At 43.0% G+C, this 25,595-nt stretch overlaps 1 protein-coding gene across 1 annotated transcript in view; it reads right to left on the bottom strand.

Moving 5' to 3' along the window:
- usp43b (ubiquitin specific peptidase 43b) overlaps nt 1–25,119 on the bottom strand; it is a 76,497-nt gene extending 51,378 nt beyond the window's left edge. The window contains exons 1-2 of the mRNA XM_085785005.1: nt 24,155–25,119; nt 18,449–18,595 (exon numbers count right to left, since the gene is read on the bottom strand). Coding sequence (XP_085641131.1) covers nt 18,449–18,595; nt 24,155–24,784 — 777 coding nt within the window. The 5' untranslated portion in view covers nt 24,785–25,119. The remainder of the gene's footprint in view (nt 1–18,448; nt 18,596–24,154) is intronic.
- Nucleotides 25,120–25,595: the final 476 nt, after the last annotated feature.

Raw genomic sequence — 25,595 nt, 5'->3', positions numbered from 1 at the left:
TTACTGTAGATTGGCTTGTTGTTTCTGGAAAAGCTATTTGCAACCTTGTTGGAAGCGGCGGATTCTTCTGTTTACGCCAGTTACTTTCCATTAGGGTATTCTGTGGGTCCTTTTTGCCTTAGGTGTACTTGGACTTTGTCTCAGGTCCTACCTACCTGGGATATTTTTGGATCAGTATAGGCAGAAGTACCTTTTAGCAGCAGGTTCCCTCCTGGGACTGGAGCTGATTTAACTTCGGTGGCTGTAAAAGTGAGTCTCTAGTGCAGCAGCATCTGTAGTTTGAAATATGTGACAACAGTTGGAGTACACTAAAGAGCTACAAAACATAGAGGTACTTCCATGCTTCGGTTCAAACAGACTCTGGTACGTTTTCAGGTTTAGTCTGGTTTGTTTGCTGTGAAGTTTTCAACCATCTCTGGTACAAGTGGCCCAGGTCTTCCAAATGGAGGAGGGTCCAATGTCGTTTGTTGGGGGTCTGAAAGCAAACCAACCAACCAGTGGATTTCTATGATTGTAAATATGTGAGTTTATCATGATTTCAAATCCACCTGCTGATCATAAACTATTCACTATCATTGATCTGTGCAAGCTGTGGTCATATAAATTATTTGGTAACCACGGTAACATGCAGACTTCCCCCGATTAATCAGACAGTCAAAAGCAGTTAAAACTGTGCTCTGATGTGCTTGTTGTGCTCTGCGCTTCATTGAGCCCATTAAAAGGTCCGACAGTGATCCTCTGATTATTGCTCTACAAGACATCTCTCTGACAACCTGTCTCTACTTATTTGTCCTTACTCATACCATCAAGTTGATTTACTGTCCAATTTTACTATTAACGTCCATAATCAGTCCTTTCCTTATCAGCTCTTTGTGCTGCCAGACGACATAACATCTACGTACATAACACTGATTTAAACTGATGCACAAACTGCACTCAGGCACCAGACTTTGATTCACCTACTGTATGTGAGTGCTGATGATGCAGGTCAGGATGACAGAAAACTGTCCAATCAGTGCATCAGCAGCCGGTCTATATGACTATATATGACTACATGTTTACTACTGCATGGTGGTTTCTAACCAGACAAGAACTAAAAATCTAGTGTCATTTTTTTTTCCCCAGTCCAAATTTATTCTAGGAAATGGTGATTTAGATGTGCGTCAGTCTGGGCACTCTAGCTGCTCAAATTAGATCTCAAAGTGCCGTAACTTGCAACAGACAATGTCGACAAGTGGGTCTCTGTCCTTAATACACCACATCCTCCTCACCTGCCATGAATAAAATGTCACAATTAGCAACAATTTAGTCATCTATAGCACCATATGAAGTCGTTGTCAGTAGCACATCCACAGAGATAGCTCTGCATCACCATAACTTTTCACAGCACAATTGTGAACAAAAGTGAAATGATCAAGCTCCATTTCTCATTCTTCCAGTACCTAAGCTAAAACTATATTGTTACCACGCCAACCCATATGGATCGGTTGGTAATATCTGGACACATGAATCCAATCTGATCACTTTCAAATAACAGTATGGTTAGTCAGTCCAAAGGATCTGATTAGAGGAACAAATGTTTTTAACCTTCAGTCTAACAGCTTCCTCCACTTTAGGTTAATGACGGTAAATGACTGCAGGCTCGACAGAGGTTAGCTTCCACACTGCAATGGTTGTTACAGCCTACAGTACATGTAACAACACAGTTTTCTTCAGCTGGAAGTTTGCTATGATGATGCTCCTCACAACTGCTTTCTAGCACATTGAAGTATTAAGAACACAAGAAAGTTGTTTTTTTAGGACTAAAGATAATGCCTGAGCTCACAATGAAATGGGACTAAGACCTCTACTCATCTGAAAAGGTAACATGGACAAATATAAACACAAAAATGTGCAAATGCTAATACCCAAGATATGTCAAGCCAGAGAACTGTCTACCTCCGCTTAATCCATAAGCCCCAGTGCCAGGAGAGGGGCGTGTGCCAGTGCCCGAGGAGCACGGAGAAAATTAAAACTCAAATCCTTCACCCTGGCACCTTAGCGTGCTGTAATTGATTTCTGGGATTTAGATAAATGACAAAGATACAGCATGCAAGTGAGTGGTGGGCCGGAGCCCGGCCGCTGGCTCAGCACTGTCAGCAGGAGGCCAGAGTTCACCGACTGTGATTTTTGAGCTGACTGAGAGGAAGAGAGAGAGAGAGAGGCGGAGAGAGAGAGAGAGGGAGCCAGAGTGATGGAGAGGGCGGACCGTGATAAGCACATTGTTGTGCAGCTGGCTGCTGAAAATCAGACAGCTGCCTGAAGAGGGTCATTTCCTACAAACAACAGGGGACATCAGCTGATATGAGGCTGTTTTAATGGGGAGACCACTGTGAAATATACTGACATTTTGGCTTTGTAGTTTCTAAATAAATATTCTCACTGATCATCAGTGAGAATATTTATGATAAGAAAGAATCTTTATCATCAGACTGATGATAAAGATTCTTACTTAAAGGGATACTTCACCCAAAATCGATAATTCACCAATTTTCTTCTCACTGTCATGCCAAGGAAGGGTTTGGAGAACTTTCGGAGTTATCAAAACGCTTTTAGAGTTCCAGGGGGGGGTCCGGATGACAACAGATTTTAATATAATCTATAATGATTGCAATCACTTTTGAATCATCCAAAACACACACTGTGAAACATCCAAATACCTCCATACTGCTCGTCCGTACTGACCCAAGTGTGCGGCCTGAAGCCGCCACATGAAAAAGTGGTTTGGAAAAAAATAATTTGATCTCTGTTTTTAGCCTTGTTGTAGCAGTAGCTCCCAGTGGCTCTGTAAGATGTGCGGTATTGCTACAAGATGTTCATCATAGATCTAATGGTACAATGATGAAAGAACATCTCGCAGAAAATCTCGCACATGCGCACAAACATCAACAGAGCCACTGGGAGCTAAAACTACAACAAGGCTAAAAACAGAGATCACATTATTTTTTTCCAAAAAACTTGACGAGCAGTATGGAGGTGTTTTGATGTTTCATAGTGTGTGTTTTGGACGATTCAAAAGTGAGCACTATCTGCTGCCATTATATGGACCCCCCCTGGAACTCCAAAAGCGTTTTGATGACTCTGAAAGTTCTCCAAACCCTTTCTTGGCATGACGGTGAGTAGAAAATTGATGAATTATTGATTTTGGGTGAAGTATCCCTTTAAAGGACAAGGATGATTTTTTTTTTCTTAAAAATATCAAAATTTATATTAACATTAGGTTAATGCTGACAAAAATAAATGTTGTGACAAATGCTGATTCTGTGAATGTGAATGACTCTTTATTAGCTCAGAGGACTTTCCCACGCCGAGATCAATATATTGAAAAGAGTTTTGGCAGCCATGGAAACAGCGCCGCATTCACTCATTATCCTTCTCAGCAGCGAGGATGCAGACTCACAGATGAGCAGCTCGCTCGCTCACTAAATCCAAGTCTGTTAACTCCTGGTCATCTGTACTTCAGCATGAAAGCCTGAAATCGCACAGATTAACGGTGCACTCTGTCCCTTTGGGGAGGCTTTCAATAATTCACCCAAAAAAATGTTGCTGGGAGTGATTCATCTCTGCGAGTAGACCCACTGCAAAAGGAACTCAGGCACTCTCGCTCCACTGTGGTGAAAATCCAGGAAATGTGCCCCCCATCCCAATCCTCACAGACCACCTGTCTCGTCCTGATGGATTTTTCAGGGATGGGGGAGGTAGATCGTAGCGGGGGGGACGAGTGCTCCCAGTAATGGTCCTGATGTGAATAATTTAAACAAGCCGTGGAAACACACAAGGATGGACATGTGCTTCTGCTGGAGAAAGCACTATAGCGGGGTGATTGAGAACAAGACCCAACAGCACCTAAACCCTGTGGTGACTGTAACGGAGAGATGCAGGAGGAGAGAGAAGGAGGGAGGGAGAGAGAGAGAGAGAGAGTGATATGGAGCAGGAGTAAAGACACTGCACATGCCTGTTTACCCACATAGACAGATGGAGAGAGAGTGATAGGAAAGAGAGTGGTGTTCAGCCAGTGAGTGACTGAGGAAGTCAAAGTAGTACACACAACTGACACACAGAGCATTGATAAATAATGGACAGTCTCCCACAACACTGTCTTGTCTCCAGTTGTGTGCACACCTCTCTATAAATAGACCCAATAATAATGATCCTCGAAGCTTTTCTCCCTGACCCTTCTGCCCATTATTCCCCATGAGCAATTACTCCAGGCGGGGTGCAGCTGCATGAACATGCTAAGTGCCCAGACTTCAGTCCACGGACAGTTTGAAGGGTGAACTGCCTCTGTAGCACATCTGCTACCAGTAAGATCAGGAATGTTAAACAGACGACCACCTGTTCTCTTTGAACCGGGTGTGAAGACAGATGCAGGTGTAATGCATATTATGATGATTGTGTTTCCATAACTGAAAAGTATTATTGGAGTTACATTTCTATCTCTCGCCAGCATAGTGATTCACTGAGAGCCAGAAAGTCACTCCGATGGCACAAAGCACAGCCTTGTACTGGCTCCATGGATCCTGTTCGATGCTCTGACCTCCCCGTGCCAAGGTACAAACAACATAATGAATTTCTGTCAAAGAGATCAATACAGTGTCACAAAGTCAAGTTTGTTGACAGAGCAAAGGTGAGCTGTTGAAAAGCTGAGGCCACTTTGGGTCACACACTGTGGGTCACCCGTGAAATGGAGTGTGTTTACATGGACCTGAGTATCTCGGTTATGAGCCACATCCTGGTTATGATCATATTTGGGATACTGCGTTCACATGCACACAGAAAAACCTGGTTATTCATATCCCTGTTTACATGATAAATAACAGTATCCCGGTTTCTGATCACTGCATCTTATTTGCGCAGGTGTCTGTGATGTTTAGTTTTTTACAACACAAGCAGTGGCAATTTTGAAATCTGTAAAAACTAGACTACTTTGGCTTCTTGCAGGTTTGGTACAGTTAAAAGCTAAGATCGCGTTGCAAATAGGGCTCATTCTTGTTATATCTAGCAATGGAAGAAGAGAGCCACATATACATATCCTCACCTCAGACTTCTGTCTGTCTGCCTGTCTGTCTACCACTGCATAGGACGAGGGCGAGGTGGATGAAAATACGCAGCTGTGAATGGTGGTACAGGATCGTGTTAATGGAGTTTACGGACTCCAAGTGGAGGGAAAACTTTCGGATGAGTAGGATATCTTTTCGTCGACTGTGTAAGACCTGTGTTCTTTTCATTGCCCGTGCCTGTGCAGATTTTTTCAGCTACCAGAAACAGGGATAAGTCGTACACATGCCACAGTATCCTGTTTTCTCTCAGAGTTCTCCAGGTAGCTAAACCGGGTTTCTCAAAACCGGGATACGGGCATATCCTGGTTTCTGAAATGGGGATATGATATTTACATGCACAAACACAAAAACTGGATACTCAAAAATTCCGATAATAACCAGGATACTTACTCAGGTCCATGTAAACACACTCATGTTTCCACAGTCCTATAGCTGTCTCCGTCAAACTCTTAATATGTGAACTGCCCCTTTAATTGTAGGTTAAACACATCATTACTGTGCAGTTTTTTAGCTGTGCTGAGGCCTGGCTCTGCGAATGGCACTGTCGGTAAGTCATCCACAAATTCAGTCCAGACTGAAATGTCTCAGGAACCACTGGATGGGTTGCCATCATCTACACAAGTATCAGGTCCATTTTTTTGGTTTACACATACCTGCATAGCTAATGATAACAGCTTCAGCTAAACAGAAAGAAACTTGCTGACCATGAACAATTTAAACATGATTAGTAAATATGTTTAACTCCTAACACTGCATGTACCTTCCATGTTTGACACAATCCTGTTTGGTTGCAGTAACAGCTGCTGCAGCTGTCAGCCTCTCAAACTTTGTTTAGGGTTCTTTTTGTAACATTCCCTTCATTGTCGACAGGAACAATATCAAGTCTATATCAAAGTCCATGACAGTTTATGGTCATAGTCATTAGTGTTTTGAGGAGCCTGAGGCTCACCAAAGTGAACCCATTTTGATGTTGACTATGATTTTTAAGTATAGGCTGGATGACAAAGCAATTGTGGAGGCAGAGTTGAACGTGAGAACCTCATGAGAGCACAGGACTCAAATTTAAAGTTTCATCATCAGCAGATGGAAATGAAGAAGTTTTCACAAGAAACTAAAGAGCAGGCAATAATGAGGAAGTGGTCAGGAGGAAGACTCTGCTCCTGTGCCCTAAAGGTGTTGACCTGTCAACATACTTTCTCACTGACTGAGTCAGAGTGACAAAAAGAAGCAATTCTTATCATTTAGTTTTGATTTGGCAGAAACAAGTCACTTTTTTAAAAAGCAGAACATGAGCATTGTGAGTAATACTAAACATGACATCGACTTAACCATAAGCCCTTTGGTAACTACCCAAATAGTCTGACTTCAGAGTGAGTCATGAATAAAGGACACTGACTGAGAAAATGATGTGCTCTCTGTGGTTAGTTTCTGTGGTGAGTTTACACGTCAAGCTGTTTCTTACCAAGAAACTGACTCAAGGCTCTAAATAGCTCACAGGTACCGACTGACTGACTGACTGACTGACTTTTCTGTTCTGCACTGCTCATCTGTTGAGGTGAGAGAGGTGAAGCAACCACTGTCTGATAATGCCACTTCCTGCTTCACAGTAATCACATTTTAATGCGAAGGCAGCCACAGACCTTGACTGTGAAGCTGGAAGTAGAGACAATGTCCATGTGGTTAATGTTACCAAAAATATACTTCCTTTCAACAAGACCTGAGCATTTTACGACCCGTGGCCCAGACCCAGGCCCTGTGAGATCAAAGACGAACCCGACTAATTTACTGATGACATTAAAGAAGATATCAGATCTGTGTTCATTTGGAGCGGCACGGTGGTCCAGTGGTTAGCTCTTTGACCTCCCAGCAGCTGGGATCATTCTGTGTGGAGAAGATTCTTCACCTTGTGTCTCCACTGGTTTCCTCCCACATACACATAGACATGGAGGTTAATTAGTGACTCGCCCTCGCCCAGTATCAGCTGAGATTGGCTCCAGCCCCCCGCGACCCTCAAAGGACAAACAGTACAGCTGATGGATGGATGTTTCAATTTTAATATGAGCCAATCAGACTGAAATGTCAGTGTTTGAGATTTAATGCAACAGGATTCTCCATCGAAACAAAGGATATAACAAACATTTTGGAGTCCAGCAGTTGTACACAATGATACATGGACACGGTGCAGGGTATCAAACATAGACTGTTTAAACGTCATAGAAACTAAGGACAGAGTTTACTGGTGAATATGACTTTGCGAGACGTCTCTTAAGAAGATTTATCCCACCTTTAAGAGAGCAGCAGGAGAGGCTGAGGGAAATTAATTCTAATGAAGGCAGGTCGGCCTCCTGAGCTGATGAGGTTTATTATTACCCTCCCGCTTCTGCGGCTGTCGCTGATGACTGTGGTGACACAGATGAGGATGAAATGACTGCACACGTCAACAGAGACCCACAGGAGCCTCTGCTACCTGCCACTTGCGTTGGGAGTTTGAATGTCTGTCACATACAGCAATGAATATGTTCATATACACAGTGTCAATAGCGATTGAAGGTATGATATTGAGGGAGTGCACATTTGGGTAGAGGAGTTCGATTAAAGCCGGTGCTTTAAACTGACATTTGTTGGAGGTTGGATTGATAATTATTGCTTTTTAAAAAATCCATTTATCTTCACAGGCAGATTCAATTTAACTCAAGATAACACATTAAAACTGGACTTGGCGTGACAGGCATGCCTCCCTGCTTAAATTATTTCTATCAACAACTGTTTAAATCATTCCAGTCAGCCTGGTTTCGGGCAATTGAATTGACACACTCTCTGGAAAGCCTCCACTCAGCAAATCTGAATCACTTAAACTGTTGGGGTCGGCGTTGTCTGCCAATCAGACCCAGCAGAGTCGGGGATAATTTGTATGTGGGAGGGAATTTCTCTTTATTAAACAAAGAATCAGTCGGTTCATTTAACTGTATTTCTCTACACAAACAAGATGAAGAGAGTTTTTATGCTGCTGTTTTTAACTTTCAACTGGTGAATATTCAGCTTCCCTGACGTCTCTCTGAAAACCCCAAAACACACAAAAGCCAATGGACACCTTGCATCCTTTTATCTAAAAGCTCTCAGCCTTACACCAAACGACTTAACATCCTGAGTTTGGGAAAGTTGCTCCATCATCTAAATGTTTCAGCGTAATGTCCAGGCTGTCTGAAGTCAGTATTTTATTAGTGTCTCGATGTTCCAATATAAGTCAAATATGTAAAATATTATAGTAATATCATAGTAATGTGTCCCTTTAAAGTTCCTCTAGTACCAAACTGGAAGTAGCAAACCACGCCATCACTGACTGTTTGTTAGGTATTAATGAGGAGCTGTTCTGTGGGCTGGGCTGGGTTCCCTACAGAGAACAAGTGCAGTTTTTAGAAATGTCCTTTAACTGTTCTTTAAGCCAGTGGTGATGCATAGTGTTGTCTAGAGCAGTCAGACAGTTTCAGCTTAATTGTGTCTGTGCCACAGAGAGTAACCCCGAGCCTGAGAACCAGCTCCTTCTTCTTCTCAGGAAGCAGCGACAGCCTCATATCCAACCTGCCTGACCATTTAGATGGTTCATTACATTTATTTCATACCCAATGTCCACACACAGACGTCTCTCAGTCTCTCTCTTAGCCAATCAACACTGATCTGGGTCGGAGGTGAGAGAGGACATCAAACACACACAGGTCATACTCGGACCCTTCCCTCCAAGCTGCTTTTCCAGCTGGGTGGCTCGGAGCCACAGGAAGCCATTTCAGCTTGGCAGGGCAGACAGAATCAAAGGCAGAGCGGAGAGCTCAAACACACACACACACAAACACAGCACAAAACACACAAGAACCGCAACAGAACCGTTCGCATCTAACCCTGACAGGAGCGAGGAGCAGCACTGACCACACACAGGCAACTGCACGGCTCGGCTGCGTTTAGAGGTGCACTTATAGGCCCGTGTGGCTAGAATAAGTTAAAAGAAACTACGTTTGAAATCTTGGTACAACGACTGGGTCACTGTCTGGATGTGTTTCTAATTTCAGTACAAAACCTCCCACGTGGTACAAAGGAAGGAAAGAGAGCACAGCTGATACACACTGTGACTGCTGTGCTCTTAATTGAACGGAGACGATGACTTTTAAAACATGCATGCATTGTTTCATGTGTGTGTAGTGTAAACGTGTGCTCTTTTATTGTCACGATGTAATCTGTTTGGAGCCCAGGAAGAACAGCAGATGCTAATGGGGATCTTAATAAACAAGGCATAAGAAAAACAAGAAACTTGGGCTGATCAAAGGGGTTTCACACCGGCAGGGCTCCGTGCCGGTTCTGGTTCCCAAACCAAATTTTGAACCAGCCGGTACGTTCTGACCAAAAAATTAACAGGTTGGGAACCTGAAAAGTTGGTTCTCAAGGGAACCAAGAAATACAGGTAGTTAGTTCTTTCCTGGGAACCATGACATCATCAGTGGGCGTGTCTTATTCTAGCCTGTGAAGATGAGCAGGAAGAAGGAGAAGGCAGTGACTACAGCCTGGAGAAAAATATAATTTGTTGTGGTCTGCTGAGGAAACTAAATGTTTGGTGGTGATTTGGGCATCGGCAGAATTTAAAAAAAAACTAGAAAGCAGCACAAGAAAGAACAAGTTGTATGAATTTCCGTTTGGGGCTTAGTAAAGTAAAGTAATTCTGATCTTTGAACTCTGGGAGGAGATGGTCAAGGCTGGGTACACTCCAACACGAGACCAAATAATTAGTAAACTTAAAAACTGAAGAATGATCACTGTACAGAGATAATAAAAAAGAATGATTACAGAGACAGAAATAAAGCAAAAAATTTGAGTAACATACGCCGTCTTTGGCTCCACTAATACTGGTGTGAACATGGGCTGGTTCACCAAAAAGCACCATGGCTCATGGACTCCAGAACGGAGCCAGAACCATGTCAGTCTGAAAGCAAAAAAACATGTGTGAACCCCTCAGGAAGAGCTGGTTTTCTGCATTGATGAGTCAAAATGAGATCTGAATTTCAACTAAATCATAAATGTCCCAAAGGTGTCCCAAAGCTAATACCACACAATTAAAATCACTTGTGCTTCACTGAGCACAACAAATAAACAGTCACAGTGGTCATGGAAAACACAAGTCAACCATTAGATAAATGACTTGTTGAACCTCCTTAGGCAGTAATAGCCTCAAACAAGCTCTTCAGACCTGGACAATATGTTCTTCCTGCTTGAACTGCTGCAGCTCAAACAGACAGTCAGGATGTCTGGTGTGAGCAGCTCTGAGATCACTGCACAGTGCACACCATCTCTACAGGGTAACTTACACCTGTCCAACAGGTGGAACATCTTTGAAGTCACGTTACACCGATGTTTAGTGTCATTGTCCTGCTGCATCACCAGCTTCTACTGAGCTTCAGCAGGTGAGCAGCCACTCTGACATTGTCTTAGAAGAGATGTTGATCAACTTTTTTCCATTAATGATGTGGAGCTCGACCTGTCACCCTCCCCCTAAGTTTGCCTGGATTGGCTCCAGCAGCCCACCGTGACGCCGCACAGGAAAGCAGTATAGACCATGGATGCTGTGGAGCTGTGCAAATCATGATGCTCACCTTTGGAGCAGAGATGTTTACCACCTCCAGTGATTCCTTTAAGTTTTTGTCTGTTACACTGAGATTACCTTTTTTATCTTACTATCTTTCTGTGTCGTTTCTTTGGAGTCATTTTAGCTGGACACCCACTTGTAGAGAGAGTAATCACAGAACTAAATCATCTGAGTGTCTGCTGAGTTACAGCTTGACGTCTCATTTTAATGCCAAACAGCTTCAACAGAACAAGTGCACTAGCTTCTGTAATATATATGCACCGGTCCATCTGTACCACATATATACAGAGAAACATACACATGTACAAAATGACATCTGTAGCACTACCTCTGTCAGTTACAATGTTTGTCTTTATGATTCTGTTAAACCAATTGATAAAATAGAAGAAAATCAGGTTAGACTATTAAGTGCTATATTAAGTTTGAGTACTTCACTTTCAAGTGAATGCATGTTTGATTATCAAATTATGTCTAATTTACTCAAGAAATGTATTTCATTTTTTGGATTGTGCAGTGATTTTGAGCCCCTACAGTAAAACTGCAGATATGATGGAAAATATAGATGGGTATTTAATGATGAACCAACTATCAGCTGTTAACGTAATGTGCAATGACTGAATAAAGAAAATTCTTACTCTCTGTATCTTCCTCCAACTCCAACAGTGGGGTAAGATGTGCCACTGTTCATATTCAGGATCACTACATCAAGACAATTATAGTTTTGTTGCTAACTAACATATCTGCATATATTTCAGGATGTTGTGCATCCCTACAAACAAACAGAATGAGTGTAAACATGACTGTGTTGATAATATAGCATGTAAAAAAAAAAGTGGTCTCGTGGCACAACTTATGGGGTAAACTGAGCATAGGAGCACCCCCCTCCTTCCCTTCCATCCATCTCCCACCTCTTTACTTTACTCCATATTCCACCTGTCTAGGTTGCAGGTGAACACAAACTGCTGGGACTTCGTGCTGCTGAGCCGCTAACTCACTGAGGTTTGGGGAGTTTTGCGATGACATTGCATCTTGGGAAGAATTACTCATCTTTCTCTTTGAAAGTAAAGTTTGGCTTAGTTTAATAAGTAACCCCAGAGCTACCATATTGATTAGTCCCCACAGCTAAAATGGTTCACCTTCATGCAAGGTTTACTTTATGAGGTCAACTCATGTATAAAACAAATTTATAATGATCTCTTTTGGTCTAAACACAGTTCTCATGAAACTTGTGATCGACTGAATTCACTTTTGAGAGTGAAAAATGTTTTTTTCACACAGTGGCAAGAAAAAGTGAACTGGTAAGTAAATGAATTACCTCAATTTTTACAAACAAACACAAACTATTTTAACACACAAATCATTCTTTGTTTCTGTCCACACTGAACACAAACATTCACATCGTAGGCTGGAAAAACTATTTGTTAATGAAATCAGCAAAAGCTAATTGAAGTCAGGGGTTAGCAGGATGTGTAGGTGTGAGTTTGAGCTACTTTCATTTAAAAAAATAAACATTTTCACTTCACAAGGAACACCTGCTGATGCTTTGCCAACGATCTGAGAAGACTTGAGATCAAGAAGAGTTGATGGTTATCCATCAGTCTGACAATTTGTCTAAAAATGGAGATGATTTAGTTCTGTGGCTGCTCTCCCTAGAAGTGGGTGTCTAACTGAGATGAGGCAGGACACAGGAAGATCTATGAAGCAAAAATGAAGCGCAGATTGACAGCTACGCGCTTAAAGGAATTACTGGAGCTGGTTCACAGCTCCGTTCATCTCTGTTCCTGAGTCCATTCAGATCATGATGCATGGATGGACGGAGCTCAGAGTCCATGGCAGGGCACCACATACTATGTGTCTGAAATTTATCAAAGCACACCTGGACTATTCACAACACTACAAATGTTATTAATAAAAATGTTTTGTGCTGATGGAACTAAGATTGAACTGGAGGAGGAGGAGGAGTCTATGGTGTCAAAGAGGAACTGTACACCGACTAGAAACATGGAAGTAAATCCACTACAGGCTGACATCAAACAGAGAAATACACCCGCTGGAGCAGCGCAGAGTCCAGACATTAATCCAGCAGAGATGATGTGGAATGACCTGGAGAGACATCCTGAGAATATGAATGGTCCGAAACTTCCTACTGTGCAGGTCTGCTCAGTAGCTACTGAAGAGCTGCTCTGAGGTTACTGCTGCCAAAGGAAGTACAAGCAGTTATTAAATTTGAGGTTTTAAGTTGTTTATCTTTTACTACTCCACCAGCACAAATAATGCCTCTCTGTCACTGACTGAAGAACTATGTCTCCTAAATAACATCTCAGTACGTACAGAGAAGCTGCACTTGATTACAATCAGCTGATCTGTGTGTATGTGTATGTGTGTGTTTGTGTGTGCAGTTTGAAAGCATGCTGTGGTTTTATATGTGAAATAGTATCATGTAAATTTAAAGCTATAATAAGTTTCTACATGAAAGAAAATATTGTCTGTAGTCCTGAGTGACCTACATGAGGATCAGATTTCATTTTCTAACTTTAAAGCAGAAATCCAGCTCATTCTTAAGAGTTCACAATAACGTTGTCTTCACACTATAACTAAGTGCAACATTTTAGAGTCTGGCTCTTTACAAAAACAGTGGCCTCACTTGACCAGGCACATTTTATAAACAGCTACACTACACCAGCAATTTTTGTCATGGAGAATCAAAGAAGTAATTTCTCTCTGTGTTTCCCCATCTCTCTGACTGTCACTACTGCTTACTGTCCCCCCTCCCACTGCCAAACCATCGCTGAGAAATTCAGCCTCACCTCTCCTTCTCTGTAGTCGTGCTGCACAACAAGTGTCTCTTTCTTTCTGACACTCACAAAGAGCCACATTCATGAAGCAGAGAGAGAGAGAGAGAGAGAGAGAGAGGGGAGAGAGAAACAGAGAGACAGGGAGAAGAGAGGGAGAGAGGCACTGTTTCCTCAGTGATAAACGATCAACAAACCAAGAGAAAATGTGCACCACATGAGTCAAAGCCATGGGAAGTCAACACTAAATGTTAGAATGTGTGTAGTGTACGTCTGCTTGTGTGCATCCGGGCTTGTGAACTGTCACTCTCCATTATAAACACAGAAAAGTTCAATCCCAACTACAAACCGGGGTGACACTCAGTGGTTGTGACTAGGCCCAAGTCAGCCAAAGGAGGATGTGGAGTTGGAGGTGTGTGTTGGGGGGTGTTTCCTCATCCTAACTTTTTCTTTGAACTCTGTCTCTCCTATGCCAGAGCACAAATGGTCACTAACAACACATGCTAGAAACAATTAGCGAAGGCCCACGGGCTCCTGAGGCAGCAGCAGAAAAGAACTGAGCTAGCAAACTGCTCTGCTGTGAGTGGGAACGTGCGTGGACTGGTAAATGGGGCTGACGCCTCCCATCAGCCTGGAGGTGACCCTGGATGACTCTGGCAACTATAGCGAGCACCACCAGAGCTCCAGTGGTGTGGCGAAGGGAGAAGAGATTAACATTGAGGTTAACCGACAAACAAACAACAAACAAAATTCACAGACCAAAACTGATCCTGCGTGACTCTTTAAAGTTGTAGAAGAATGTGATTTAGACACTTTTCTTTCAGCTGCCCTCCTCCTGGCCTCAGAGAGGCCCTTCACAAAGCTCCTTTGTGGGTGGAGCGGTGATAGCACCCTGCATACCACGGCTTTACTGTACACTCCTGCAGAGATAGTAAGCAGTACATAAGAGCTACAAGAGAGAAGACGCAGAGGATAAGGCAGGAGTACACCATGATTCATGGGGAGACAGAATTACTAGAATTACTTCCCTCCACTCCCTGATACAAAGCACAGTATCTGACTGCATGTTTCCTCACTGATAAAACTCAAATCCATGACAACCTTGTGTCTGCAAAGAGCCCACACTGGCTGATGGCAGCAGGCCTGGACAAACATAAGAGACAACTGTCACAAGAGACTCTCTGCTCTGGACAGAGGCCACAGTGCTGCTCTCTTGTTCTCTTTTCTCTCTCTTGCTACAAGGGGTATTCATTCATATGCTGCATATTCTATTACAGCACCGTATTCTTCTGAAATGATCCCTAATTAAACATGTCACAGTTTTTTACAGTCACATAAAATGGCACAAAGACTAACGAGGGAATGGGCTAATCATAGACTACTCAGGGCAGATACTCCAAGTTTACCTGCTGCTCTGGCATCTGCTGTCTGCAAAAGGCAGGTACATTATTGAAACATCCATAAACATTTAGACTTGAACAACTCACTCATCAGCACAGTGGCATTTCATTTTATTTTATTTCAACAGTTTGAAAGTGCAATTTCAATCCTGCCATCTTACTTTTATCCTGAAGCACATTGAGTTTATAGCCTGATGCATCAGCCGCTTATTTCATTACATTTCATATAGCGTCTGAACACGAGCCGTAGGGATTCGTTTGCTTCCGGGAGGCGGTTGCTTCCGTTTGCTTCGACTAATCGCTGCTGCTTGGCGGTGACGTATGCTATGCGCCGGAAGCCGGGTGGTTTAGCATTGTAGTCTTTTTGAGCATATTGAAAACATGTGTAGGCTATTGACATCTAGCCAGGCTGGCGCCGCCTACTGGTTCCGGCGAATTTCATAAGCGGCTGATGCATCAGGCTACGTCATCGCCACATCTGCTCGCTGATTGGTCCTACCGTTTTGGCGGACGGAGCAAACCGAAACGCATTGCTAGTTTCCTGACTACATGGTTGAGGCAAATGAAATTCGCCGGAACCAGTAGGCGGCGCCAGCCTGGCTATTGAGTTTATGCTTGTCATGTGAAATCCTATAAATAAAGTTGACATTGACATTGACATTATGTTCCATTGAAGCTTGAAGCCTTAAAAAGGGTTTGGTCAAAGAGTGAACCATAACGCAGCCAGCATGTACTGTAACCTGTATTCAGTCTGGTACTTGTGGCTTGGTGAGGCTCTTTTTTGGGGGGAGTAGTGTTGCTTGGAGCTAAATGCTAACATCAGCTAACACGAAAACAGGTTTTCTTTGGTACCATTTACAACACAAGAGGTTATAACACATCCTTTGAACAGTGCTGCGCCTTCAGGGCAGATACGAGGACAGTGAATTGGTAATTGGCTGGTTAGCATGCTAACATCAGTAGAAGAAAAGACATGAAAGAGAATAGTTAGAAGAGGTACGATTAGCGTCACATTCCACCTCTGGAAAAACATCTCTTGGTGAGAACAGGGACGAAGTCTGATTGTGAACTCACAACATTTAATGCTAATGAGGGGAGGTACATATAGCAATATCTTACAGATAGCTCATTTCAGTAATTTTACAGGTGCAGCATTTCAGGTTATGAGAAAGCTAATATTTGCTAAGTGGTCTACAGTTTTGGTGGATTGCTTCAGCAAAAAAGGATCTCAAACGTGATAATTTTATCCTGAGGGGACGTGAGTGTCTGCACCTCATGGTGGTAGAGGAGGAACAGTCAGTTCATCCTCTGGAAACCACAACTATCACTAACATCATGCTGTCAGCCCTGCCAAACGGAACAGCTGCCAGGATCCTCTAAGAGCCCGACAAAGTCTTTGATTTTGACAATTGCATTTTTAAATGGTGAAAGGGACAACGTTTTGCCTTGCATTTTCATTTAATTGTAATCATAATGAAGCTCTCACAAGCTCAAAATATTCAATACTCTCCCTCCAAATCCCTTATTTATTTATTTTGTTCAAACTGTCATTGCTAATATTTGGAGTTGGATGAAGCTCCAAATATTAAGAGTGAACAAATTTTAGCTTCAGTGGCTCTGGCCATGTCAGCTTACCCTCTGTATTCCCTCCAGCTTTTCTTGGCTGAAATTAGTCCAGGATGTCAGACATGTTAACCCTGTTGGCTTCCAACCAATCACAGATGACACATGTCAGACAATGCACTATACTGTAATACTGACATCATCACATACTGTAGCAGGCTTTAGGATTACATTAACTTATTTTTTTTTCATAGATCTGTGTCCCACACACCTCACAAGCTCTTTGGGTGTTAACAAGGTGTGGTGACATTCTCCCTTGGGTGCTGCAGAGTCATCATGACAGACCTTATCAGCAGCTCTCCAGCACTAACCTCCTGCCTTGTCCTCTGTAGATCCATGTGCACTCAAAGACACAGTCCAGACCTCCCCCCGCCGCTCCACCCCGTCACTCACTTAATTAAAGCACAAGTCAGCACACAGGGAGACGGGAGCTCAGTTCATGTGATATCTGAGTGTTGTGTATAAACAACAGTAACACAGGAAACTCGTGGGAGCTGTCAAGTAAGATTTCCATTGTTATTAAGTAGATTAATATGTCTCACTGCCTCATTCAATCTCTCATTTTCCACTGGAAAGATCAAGTGTCACCTGCGGTAGAAGAGAGGAGTGAACACGGAGGAAGTCAGGAAAAGAAGCTGAGCTCACGTCCATAGATTAGCAAAATTTTTCAATATGACCTTGGCTTTGTAATGATATGCTGTGCTGACAGTGCACTTCCCAAAAACATTGGGGGTGTTTTTCCGCAAGAGAAGGTTGCATGTCGGTCAGACCAATTTTCATAGAAAATGTACAGCCTTGGGAGTGAAGGACCCCTGATCTCCCTGTCTCCTGATCCCACAGTGATGAAACAACAGAATAAATCATTCTGTTCAGAGCCTTAGGAAACAAGAGGCACTGAGTTTGAGTAGATTTATTTGAAATGACTCACCAACAGCAAGTGGAGTACTTGTAATAAATTATGCCATTGCTTATCACCCCAATAAAACTACAAAAGAAGGGGGATGCCTATTTCAAAAATGAAAACATGCTTTAATATAACATGAAAATTCAGCTTTAATGTCTCAGTTCAAAGTTCCATTGAAGGAGTAGGAGGATGAACCGTGCCCGCAGGACTACCTCGAGGAGGAGCCGTGCTGAGAGAAAAATCAAACACCGGATCGCCACACTTGTGCTCTCAGCAGACAATGCATTAGACACAGAGTGAGACTGCAGCCCTCAGACTGTCACACCGGTCTGGCCGGCATGAAAAGTGCACTGCTGAACAAATCTGGAGACCTGGAGTTAACCTCTCAGGAGCAGAGATTATGCTGTCTGTGTTATTATCAAAACACCAGAGGACAACCTCATCAGCCAGGTCCGACTTGCTCATTTGATAACAAACACTAACATCGAGTTATGGACTACCAGAAGAAACTTACCAGTGCTTACTCTGCATATCATAATAGGTAAGCTAATTAGCTAGATTATACATTATTTTGGTTCATGCATGAACATTTAGTGCAATGAATAGGCACAAAGGAAATGAAATAGGGCCACTAAATGCAGAAAGTGAAGAGCTCTCTAAAAAGAAACGTATGCAAAGGCCTGAGATAAATGAAAAATGAGATGAATGAATAAAATAAAATGGTTTCACCCTAATTAATGCCAGCGTTAACGTTCATCAAATGACATTCCCTTAGATGCCATGTAATCACATGGACTAATGATGCCATCCCTATACATCAAGCCACAGGGGTTCATGATTTATTATGCATTAATTCCTGTCTTTGATCACAATGAGTCCTGATATATTAGATATGATTCAATTAAGTATGCAACGAGGATCTCTATTATACACTGCATTAGGGCCAACACGTTGCCTGATCAGTGACACTGGGGTCATGAACCAACAGCCTGTTCAGTTCTTACCTTTCCAGGAGCCTTGGTCTTGTTGTTGTTATTGTGGGAGGCCAGACTGACGTCTTCATGGACGCGATCCAGCAGCCACAGGAGGAATTCCAGGGCGTCGTGTTGGGAATTACCCCGAAACTGTGATCCATACTTGGACACTATAGTCTGGAGAGAGGAGACACAGACTTGATGAAACTGTCATTTTTCCTGCAGCTACAAAGTCATGACAATGTGGTTGATTAAGTGCCTTTTATGAGCCAGGAAAATGGTTTTGCTGCTGTAACAGAGGCGGCGTTAAGTTATGACTTCACAGAAAGACCTCCTGAAAATCCATGAATATTATTATCCCATCCACATAATCCCACATTTTACTTTAGTGGAAAACAAAAACAGTGGTGGTTTAACTGGCTTTTATTATCTGACAGCTTGTCAGAATTAAAGCCTCGGTCGATACCTGGAACAGTCAAATAAAAGAGCCCTGCTGCTAAGATGTCCTTCTTACAGACTTCTCTTACACATAATGTGAATCTCGAGCAGTATTTGCTTACTGGTTTTGACAGGCCGGGTGCTTTTGTTGGTAAAACTGAGGCCTCTGAATGGGCAGCTCTGCTCCATGTTCTCCACAAAACGCTGATCAGAGGAATCCTAGAATTGCAAATTTGCACTAACGCTGTTCACGCTCACGTTCCCTCATCTGCACCCAGCCCAGGCTTTAAACTGATGCAGATTGTGGTTTTCCAAAATCTGCCTTTGTCTTAGACAGGAAAAAACATACTTGTTAGTAAAAGTGTGACTGTATAAAGCATCCCCTTTCTCATTTTCTGTATAAGAAATTCATTTCAATATTTTTGACTGAAACATGTGTGAATACCATTCCTCTTAAAAGTAGGTTGAAGACTACTTTAGCTCACACACAGTATAATGTGACTTTAGATGTGAATGGCACCCAACTCAATTAGGCAGGAATTAACTGCATGAACCACAGCTGGCAGCCTGGAGAAGCACAGGCAGTGATGGGAGATTATAGCAGAGGGAACAGATGACTGTAATCATTGCTTCATAATCCACTAATATGTGAAATGGCTCTTATAACTATTACACCATAATATGTTGTAGGATGTGTGATGATGGAGCTAGAGGCCTGTTGCTGAGGAGCTGCTGGCTGTTTGATGAAAGATAGAGAAGAGACATAAACTCAAGTCAACTTCTACTATCTGGCATCCTCAAAGTGCAGAGACAGAGTCCCAGACAGGAGTGAAAAGTGACATAAAAATTCATAAAACAGAGAAAAATTGCGGGTGGAGACTTGGCAGAGCGATAAGGTTCTCTAATCTTCTGCTCTGATCTTGTCATGAAAGTGAAAGTGAAGCCTCCTTTGCCTCACGTATCTCAAAGAAATCAAAAAGTGCTGAGTTGTGTAATCTCACACTGGATCCTCACGATAATCGTGACATCAGCTTGCCCCGAAATGTTTCCAGTACAAATGGACAGATGTATGTCAGTGTATTCATTGACCTGTTAACTGTTCTTTGTGCCTCTGATTCTGACAGTGCTGGAAAGTATCTAAGTGCATTTTATTGTACAGTACTTGAGCACAGTTTTGAGGTACCTGAACTGTATTTTCACTTTGTTTCTTCATACTTCCAGCACCCGTCAATATTGTGCTTTCTACTCCACCACATTCATTTGCTGGATTTCGTTACTAATCACTTTTTGGGTAAAGATTTTACACAACAAGCTTTAAAAATGCATGTTTTAAAACACATTGCTGAAGATTAAACCAGCAGTTCACAACCTTTCAGGCTTCTGACATCCTAAAGCAGTGTGTAGTCAGGGTTTCATGATGAGTTCTTTTTCTCCCTCTCAGATGGTTTCATTTCAATAACTGTTCCAATGATCCAGCGTCTTATCAAAACTCAAAGATTAAGGAACAACTAATCACCGTCTGCCTCCACCACTCAAAGTAGTTTCAGGTTACTTTCCCGTTTATCCACAGTCATGGTTGAAATTTTGTCATAATTGCTGTGTGAAGTTGCTCTTCTGTTGAGTCCAACTGAATTTGACCTTCAACCTTTCGCCAAGAATACCTAATCAGTTTGTCTAAGAGAACATCTATGCCAAATTTGGATGTTATCATTGAGGGGTTCTCAAGATACAGCATTCACAAGGACAAAATCATGTTTGTGAGGCCAATCCGACTGTGACCTTTGACCTTCAGCCACCAAAATCTAATTGTTCCTCCAGGTGATTTTTTTTTATTACCTATTCTGAAAAAACAAACAAAAAAGCAAACAGATTTTTGTTGACTCTTCTTTCATGAATCACCAGATGACCTCTCAGATGTATCTGACATGCTGCTCATACACTGATACTACTGTATTACTCATCTAATGACTTCATCTGTAACAATATATTAGTCAGAGCAACCAAACCAATACTTTCATTAAAGTACAGTTTGCTGCCGATACCTATACTTTTTTGTGACAGAAGGTATTTTAACATGATTACTCAGCATATTTCAGTTTATTTCCAGTTTATGTATCGACCAGCTTCGACATAGCAGCCTCCTCTGCAGTGTGAAACTGAAGAACTATCATATGAAATTACAACAAATGTTTCTGAATCACTGTGACCGGAGAAGATTCAGTGTCGTAGATGGAGCATCTTTTTTTAAACTGATGCTTTTGAAACATGCAGGCTTTGTGAAGCGACCATAAGAACCGTGGACACGCACTAACCCAAAGTCGTTATGCAGCCAGTCATTACAGCAAAGAAATAACAGTAATTACCATCAGCCTTTTGAAGGTGGCAATTGTCTCAGCCATATAATTGAGGATGTGGAAAGTGCTCTGTGTTATTTATTGCTCTCTGTGACATAATGGCCACTGGCCAATTTATAAGCATTTAACCAAAAAAGAAAATAAGAAAACACTCCATCTATTCTCTAGTGGAGTGTAGATGTGCTTCCAGCACCAGTGTTTAATTGTTCTTTTGCATATTATTCTCAGCAGAATATTAAAAGATGTGTGGAGAGAAAAGCAATTTACTTATAGACAACCTCTACTGTTCAATTCACCTGTTGAGTTGAACCATTCCTCCTTTACTTAGTTAACTATTTCCACCATTCACCCATTACTTTACATTTACATTACTTACTGTTTATCCATTGCTGTTACTGCCTATATTTTACAACCTCTGCTGCTTACTAGTTCATGCAGTGTCTGACTTACTGTAACCAGCAACATGGATAACCGTTAAAAATGAACATGGAGACAGTCAGACAATATTGTCACATACCTCCCTATGTATATAAACCCATCAGTGCAGACTGCTGGGGAGGAGGACACTCCCGTTAAGTCATCATGCCTGCTCATCCCAACTCCCTTCTTTCTCAGGCCTCTCTTGTTATGGAAACCGATAAATTGGCTGTTGAGCAACTGTTTGAGTTTCAGGGGTTGTCCCTGTCCAGGCCCCTCTGTGCAAACACACCATCCTTCCAGGGGGGATTCGGAAAACACACGAGAACTGTCCGCATCAAAAGCACACATCTGCCTCCAGGCTGAAAAACTCAACCTGTCAGAGACACATCTGTGGGAGTGGAAGCTCAGGACACACCGACAATGTGAAAGTAACAAGATGATTTATATCAACCGTTTCCCTCCTTCCACCTCTTCAGCCTTACGAGCCAGGTGGTACTGGAATGTGGCAGAGTGCCAGGTATTCGGCAGGACTTTGTTGTTTTGTTTTTTTCTCCTCACTAGGACTGTGCAGCCAAATGACCTGTGACGAGGCCACCGCTGATTCATTAACTCTGTGGAACTTTAGATCAAACGGGCTCGACTCCGCATTTACACGGCAGGTGTATCTGAACAACATTATTCCCTTAAAACAAAAAGCACAGCAAAGTGTACATGCTGTTGAAAGGGTAATTATCAAAAAATAGAGAGAGTTCCCTTTCAACACTTCCTCTTTCATCGTTTCTTATCAAAATTCATGTGATGTGATGTGAAGATGGGTACGAACGGTACTGCTTTTTAAGTCTTTTAATCTGGCTGCTTTAGCTGTACCTTTGTAATGCCCTTGTGGCTAAACACCTAACTTTCAGGGGCCTGCGCAGACTGATAATCAACTTAGAAAAACAACAGATTAATTGATCCTTTTAAACCAAGAGCAACCCTTGTTTATGAATGGTTTGTGTTGTCTGGAGTTCCTGCAACTGGGAGCTCATTTAGCCAGTCAGACGCAGCCCTTGGAGCTATCTGGTTATTTTACAAAGCCTCCCTCCAGGCAGCTTCTGTATTACTCAACAAGCAATTTATGGAGGCCAAGACTGCATGAACTCTGGACTTCTTATGGTCACAAACCATCCAAGACACACAGCAAAGCATGTGTGTGTGTGTATGCGCGCACTTTAACAAGGGAAACACATATGAGGGGGAGTGTTCAGTCTTTTTTCTTAAATCTGTCCATGATTGTTGACTGGAAAATATTTGGTAGCCCTATCAGACTCCTACGAGGTGTATGAGGAAAATGAAAGGGAGGAATTGGGGATTTATTGGCAGTAACAATTTCGGCTGACACAATTTATTTCTAACGTGAGTTTTTCAGGGCGTATGACAGACAGGAGAGCAAGAGAGAAAAAATGGATTGATAAAACTTAGTCTGACTCAATGCTGCACCTCATAGGCTGCAAATAACCAACATTAAAGTTGGTGTCCTCATTACAATACATTCAAATGTGAGAGGAGACATTCAAGTACCTACAGTAGGGGTCAAGATATTCCAGTAGCCATACATTGTACCCTTTTCTTACTGAGTAATTAGCATTTCCAAGAATAGATCCATTGTGGAGTTTCTTTGTTCTCTGCTCCACATTATCTACTTCTTGCCTTGAACTATGGCTCAGAGAAATCCAGAGCAAAGAGCTGCAGGCAGATAAAGTATGGTTGCTTTTCTCCCCCTATCTCCAGCGTGGGCAGAGAAGGAAAGCCTGAGGGTCTCCTGATAGGGCTGTGTCACAGCCCCTGATCCTCTGGGAAGGAAGATTTCTTTAGTGGAGAGTAAATCATCCCCTTCCTGTGCCAACACACTTTAAAATCACAGAAGCAGTGCGTCTAAAATCAACGCTGTAATGCACAGTTTCACAGTCACCTGTACTCTATACCTCACTCTTCATGTGGTAGAGGAAATAATACACTGGTTTATAACTCAGCACAGCAAGAGAGGGGCACGATTAACCTCAAGTCATCACACACCTGCTGCTGATGGAGCCAATCTTTTCCTTTTTTTTAAGGTCGTGGTATAAGGCCCAACCCTGTGACCTCACACACTGAGCTGCAACCTCATTATCACCTGGAGTCACAAGGCAAAGTAATGCACGTCTATTACCGCCTGTGAAGAGTGGTTGTTGTAAACAGTTTGTGAATGACGTCGAGACGTGACACCCTGCTCTTGTCTGATCACTGGATTCAGGCCACTCTGCACTTCATACTGGTCTTTACTGGCCTCCGGTCTGCACAGCATGTCATTACGTTTGACTGCAGCAGCTTATTCTGCAGAACCGATGAGCAAATAATGTGAGAGTGGGTGTTTGGTTAATGATAACTACTGGAACTGTAATAGTGTCTCCCATCTTTTAATATTACCCATTGCACCATTATCATCTCAGAGCTCATATGCACCTGTAGACTGTGTGTTTATGGCTGATGTGCACTTTGGGTATACCTTGAAGTCCACAGACAGCTGTGGTGTGTACTCCAGAGTCCACAGAGCTCTCACTAGTGACGCCAGCTGCTCCGTGACCTCTCCCCTGGCATGCCGCGTCTCGTCGCTCTCCACCACTCCGTTCAGTCTGGTGTGACTCAGGTCCAGCTTGTAGCGCTCCAGTCCCAGGTACTCTGCCAGCAGGTCGGTGTTGCTCAGACACTGGACCACGGCGTTCATGAAACAGGTGTTCCCGTGGTTTTTCAGCCCCAGCACGCCCGGGATTTTGTCGCCGTACTGGTAGAGCAGCTTCTCTCTGCCGATGCACAGAGAGGAAGAGGTGCTCGAAGTGTTTTTCGCCACTCGCTCCCAAGCCACCACCTGTACATCCTCTTTGATAATTCCTGAGCTGGCGCTGAGGGTGCAAGGTGCGCCATTCCGAAAGCCCCCGTCGTCGTCCTCGGCGTCCTGCGCGTCCGTGTCTCCAAAGTGGGTGAAAGTGCCCAAAGTTTTGATGATTCTGTTCATGAAACTCCCCACTGACTTCAGCGGCTTCTTTCGGAAAAGCTTCCCAGATTTCGGCTTCTTTTCTTTGCGCTTCTCCTCCTTCGACGTCGGCATTTCCTCCTTGACTCTGCTCTGTTTCTCCATGTTCCTCTCACTCCCTCGCCGGGTTATTATTATTCTGAGGCTGATGATTGTGTGAATTCCGGCGCCCGTGTGTCACTCCTCCGCCGATGTCCCCTGTCCGGATCGCAGAGGGAAAAGCGCACAGAGGTGACACCATCTCGGAGCCAGGAGGCACAACAGCACTCTGTTATTCCACCCCGCGCTGACGGCAAACCTTCCTCATCCATCCCAGCACTTACTGAAGGCGTTCATTATCACTCCGACACCGCTGTCACAAGCGGCACCTCGTCATTGCCCGGCACAACACGAGCCGCCCCGCCGTCCAGCTGCAGCACTGCGCGCTCCCCTCCCACCGCTCACAACTTCGTCTGGAGAATTAAAGGCCTGTGATTGTGACTGCCTCCACCCCCCCCCCCCCCCCCCGACACACACACACACCTCCCCACCCCCCCAGCGCGCTCTCCTCCTGCACACGGAGGGGATAAGAAGAGAGAGCACTGCACACTGTGGACTCATGTTACTGCCACTGAAAACTAATTTGACATAGAAAAGCTCTTTTTTTTTTTTTTTTTTTAACCTTTTCCACTACAGTGTAAAAGTATTCCATCACTAATGGCCCATTACTGCCATTCAAAATCTAATTAAAAGCAGCTAACTATGAGCTGGAATCACGTTAAGTAGCCTATGAAAAAAAAAACACGCTGTGGAAAACTGACCTTTACATTAATAGGCTGCATATGACATTAATAGATTAGGATAAATGCATTAAAGCACAAGTGAAATTTTGCTGCTACAGATGGAGCCAGTTTCTTAAGTTAGGGTTCCGCCCTTG

The sequence above is a fragment of the Trachurus japonicus genome, chromosome 8 (genome assembly GCF_045865225.1).
Source record: "Trachurus japonicus isolate A0001 chromosome 8, Traja_1.0".
Taxonomy (NCBI): domain Eukaryota; kingdom Metazoa; phylum Chordata; class Actinopteri; order Carangiformes; family Carangidae; genus Trachurus; species Trachurus japonicus.
The sequence above is the reverse complement of the archived record's forward strand: the minus strand, read 5'-3'. Positions and strand labels throughout refer to the sequence as shown.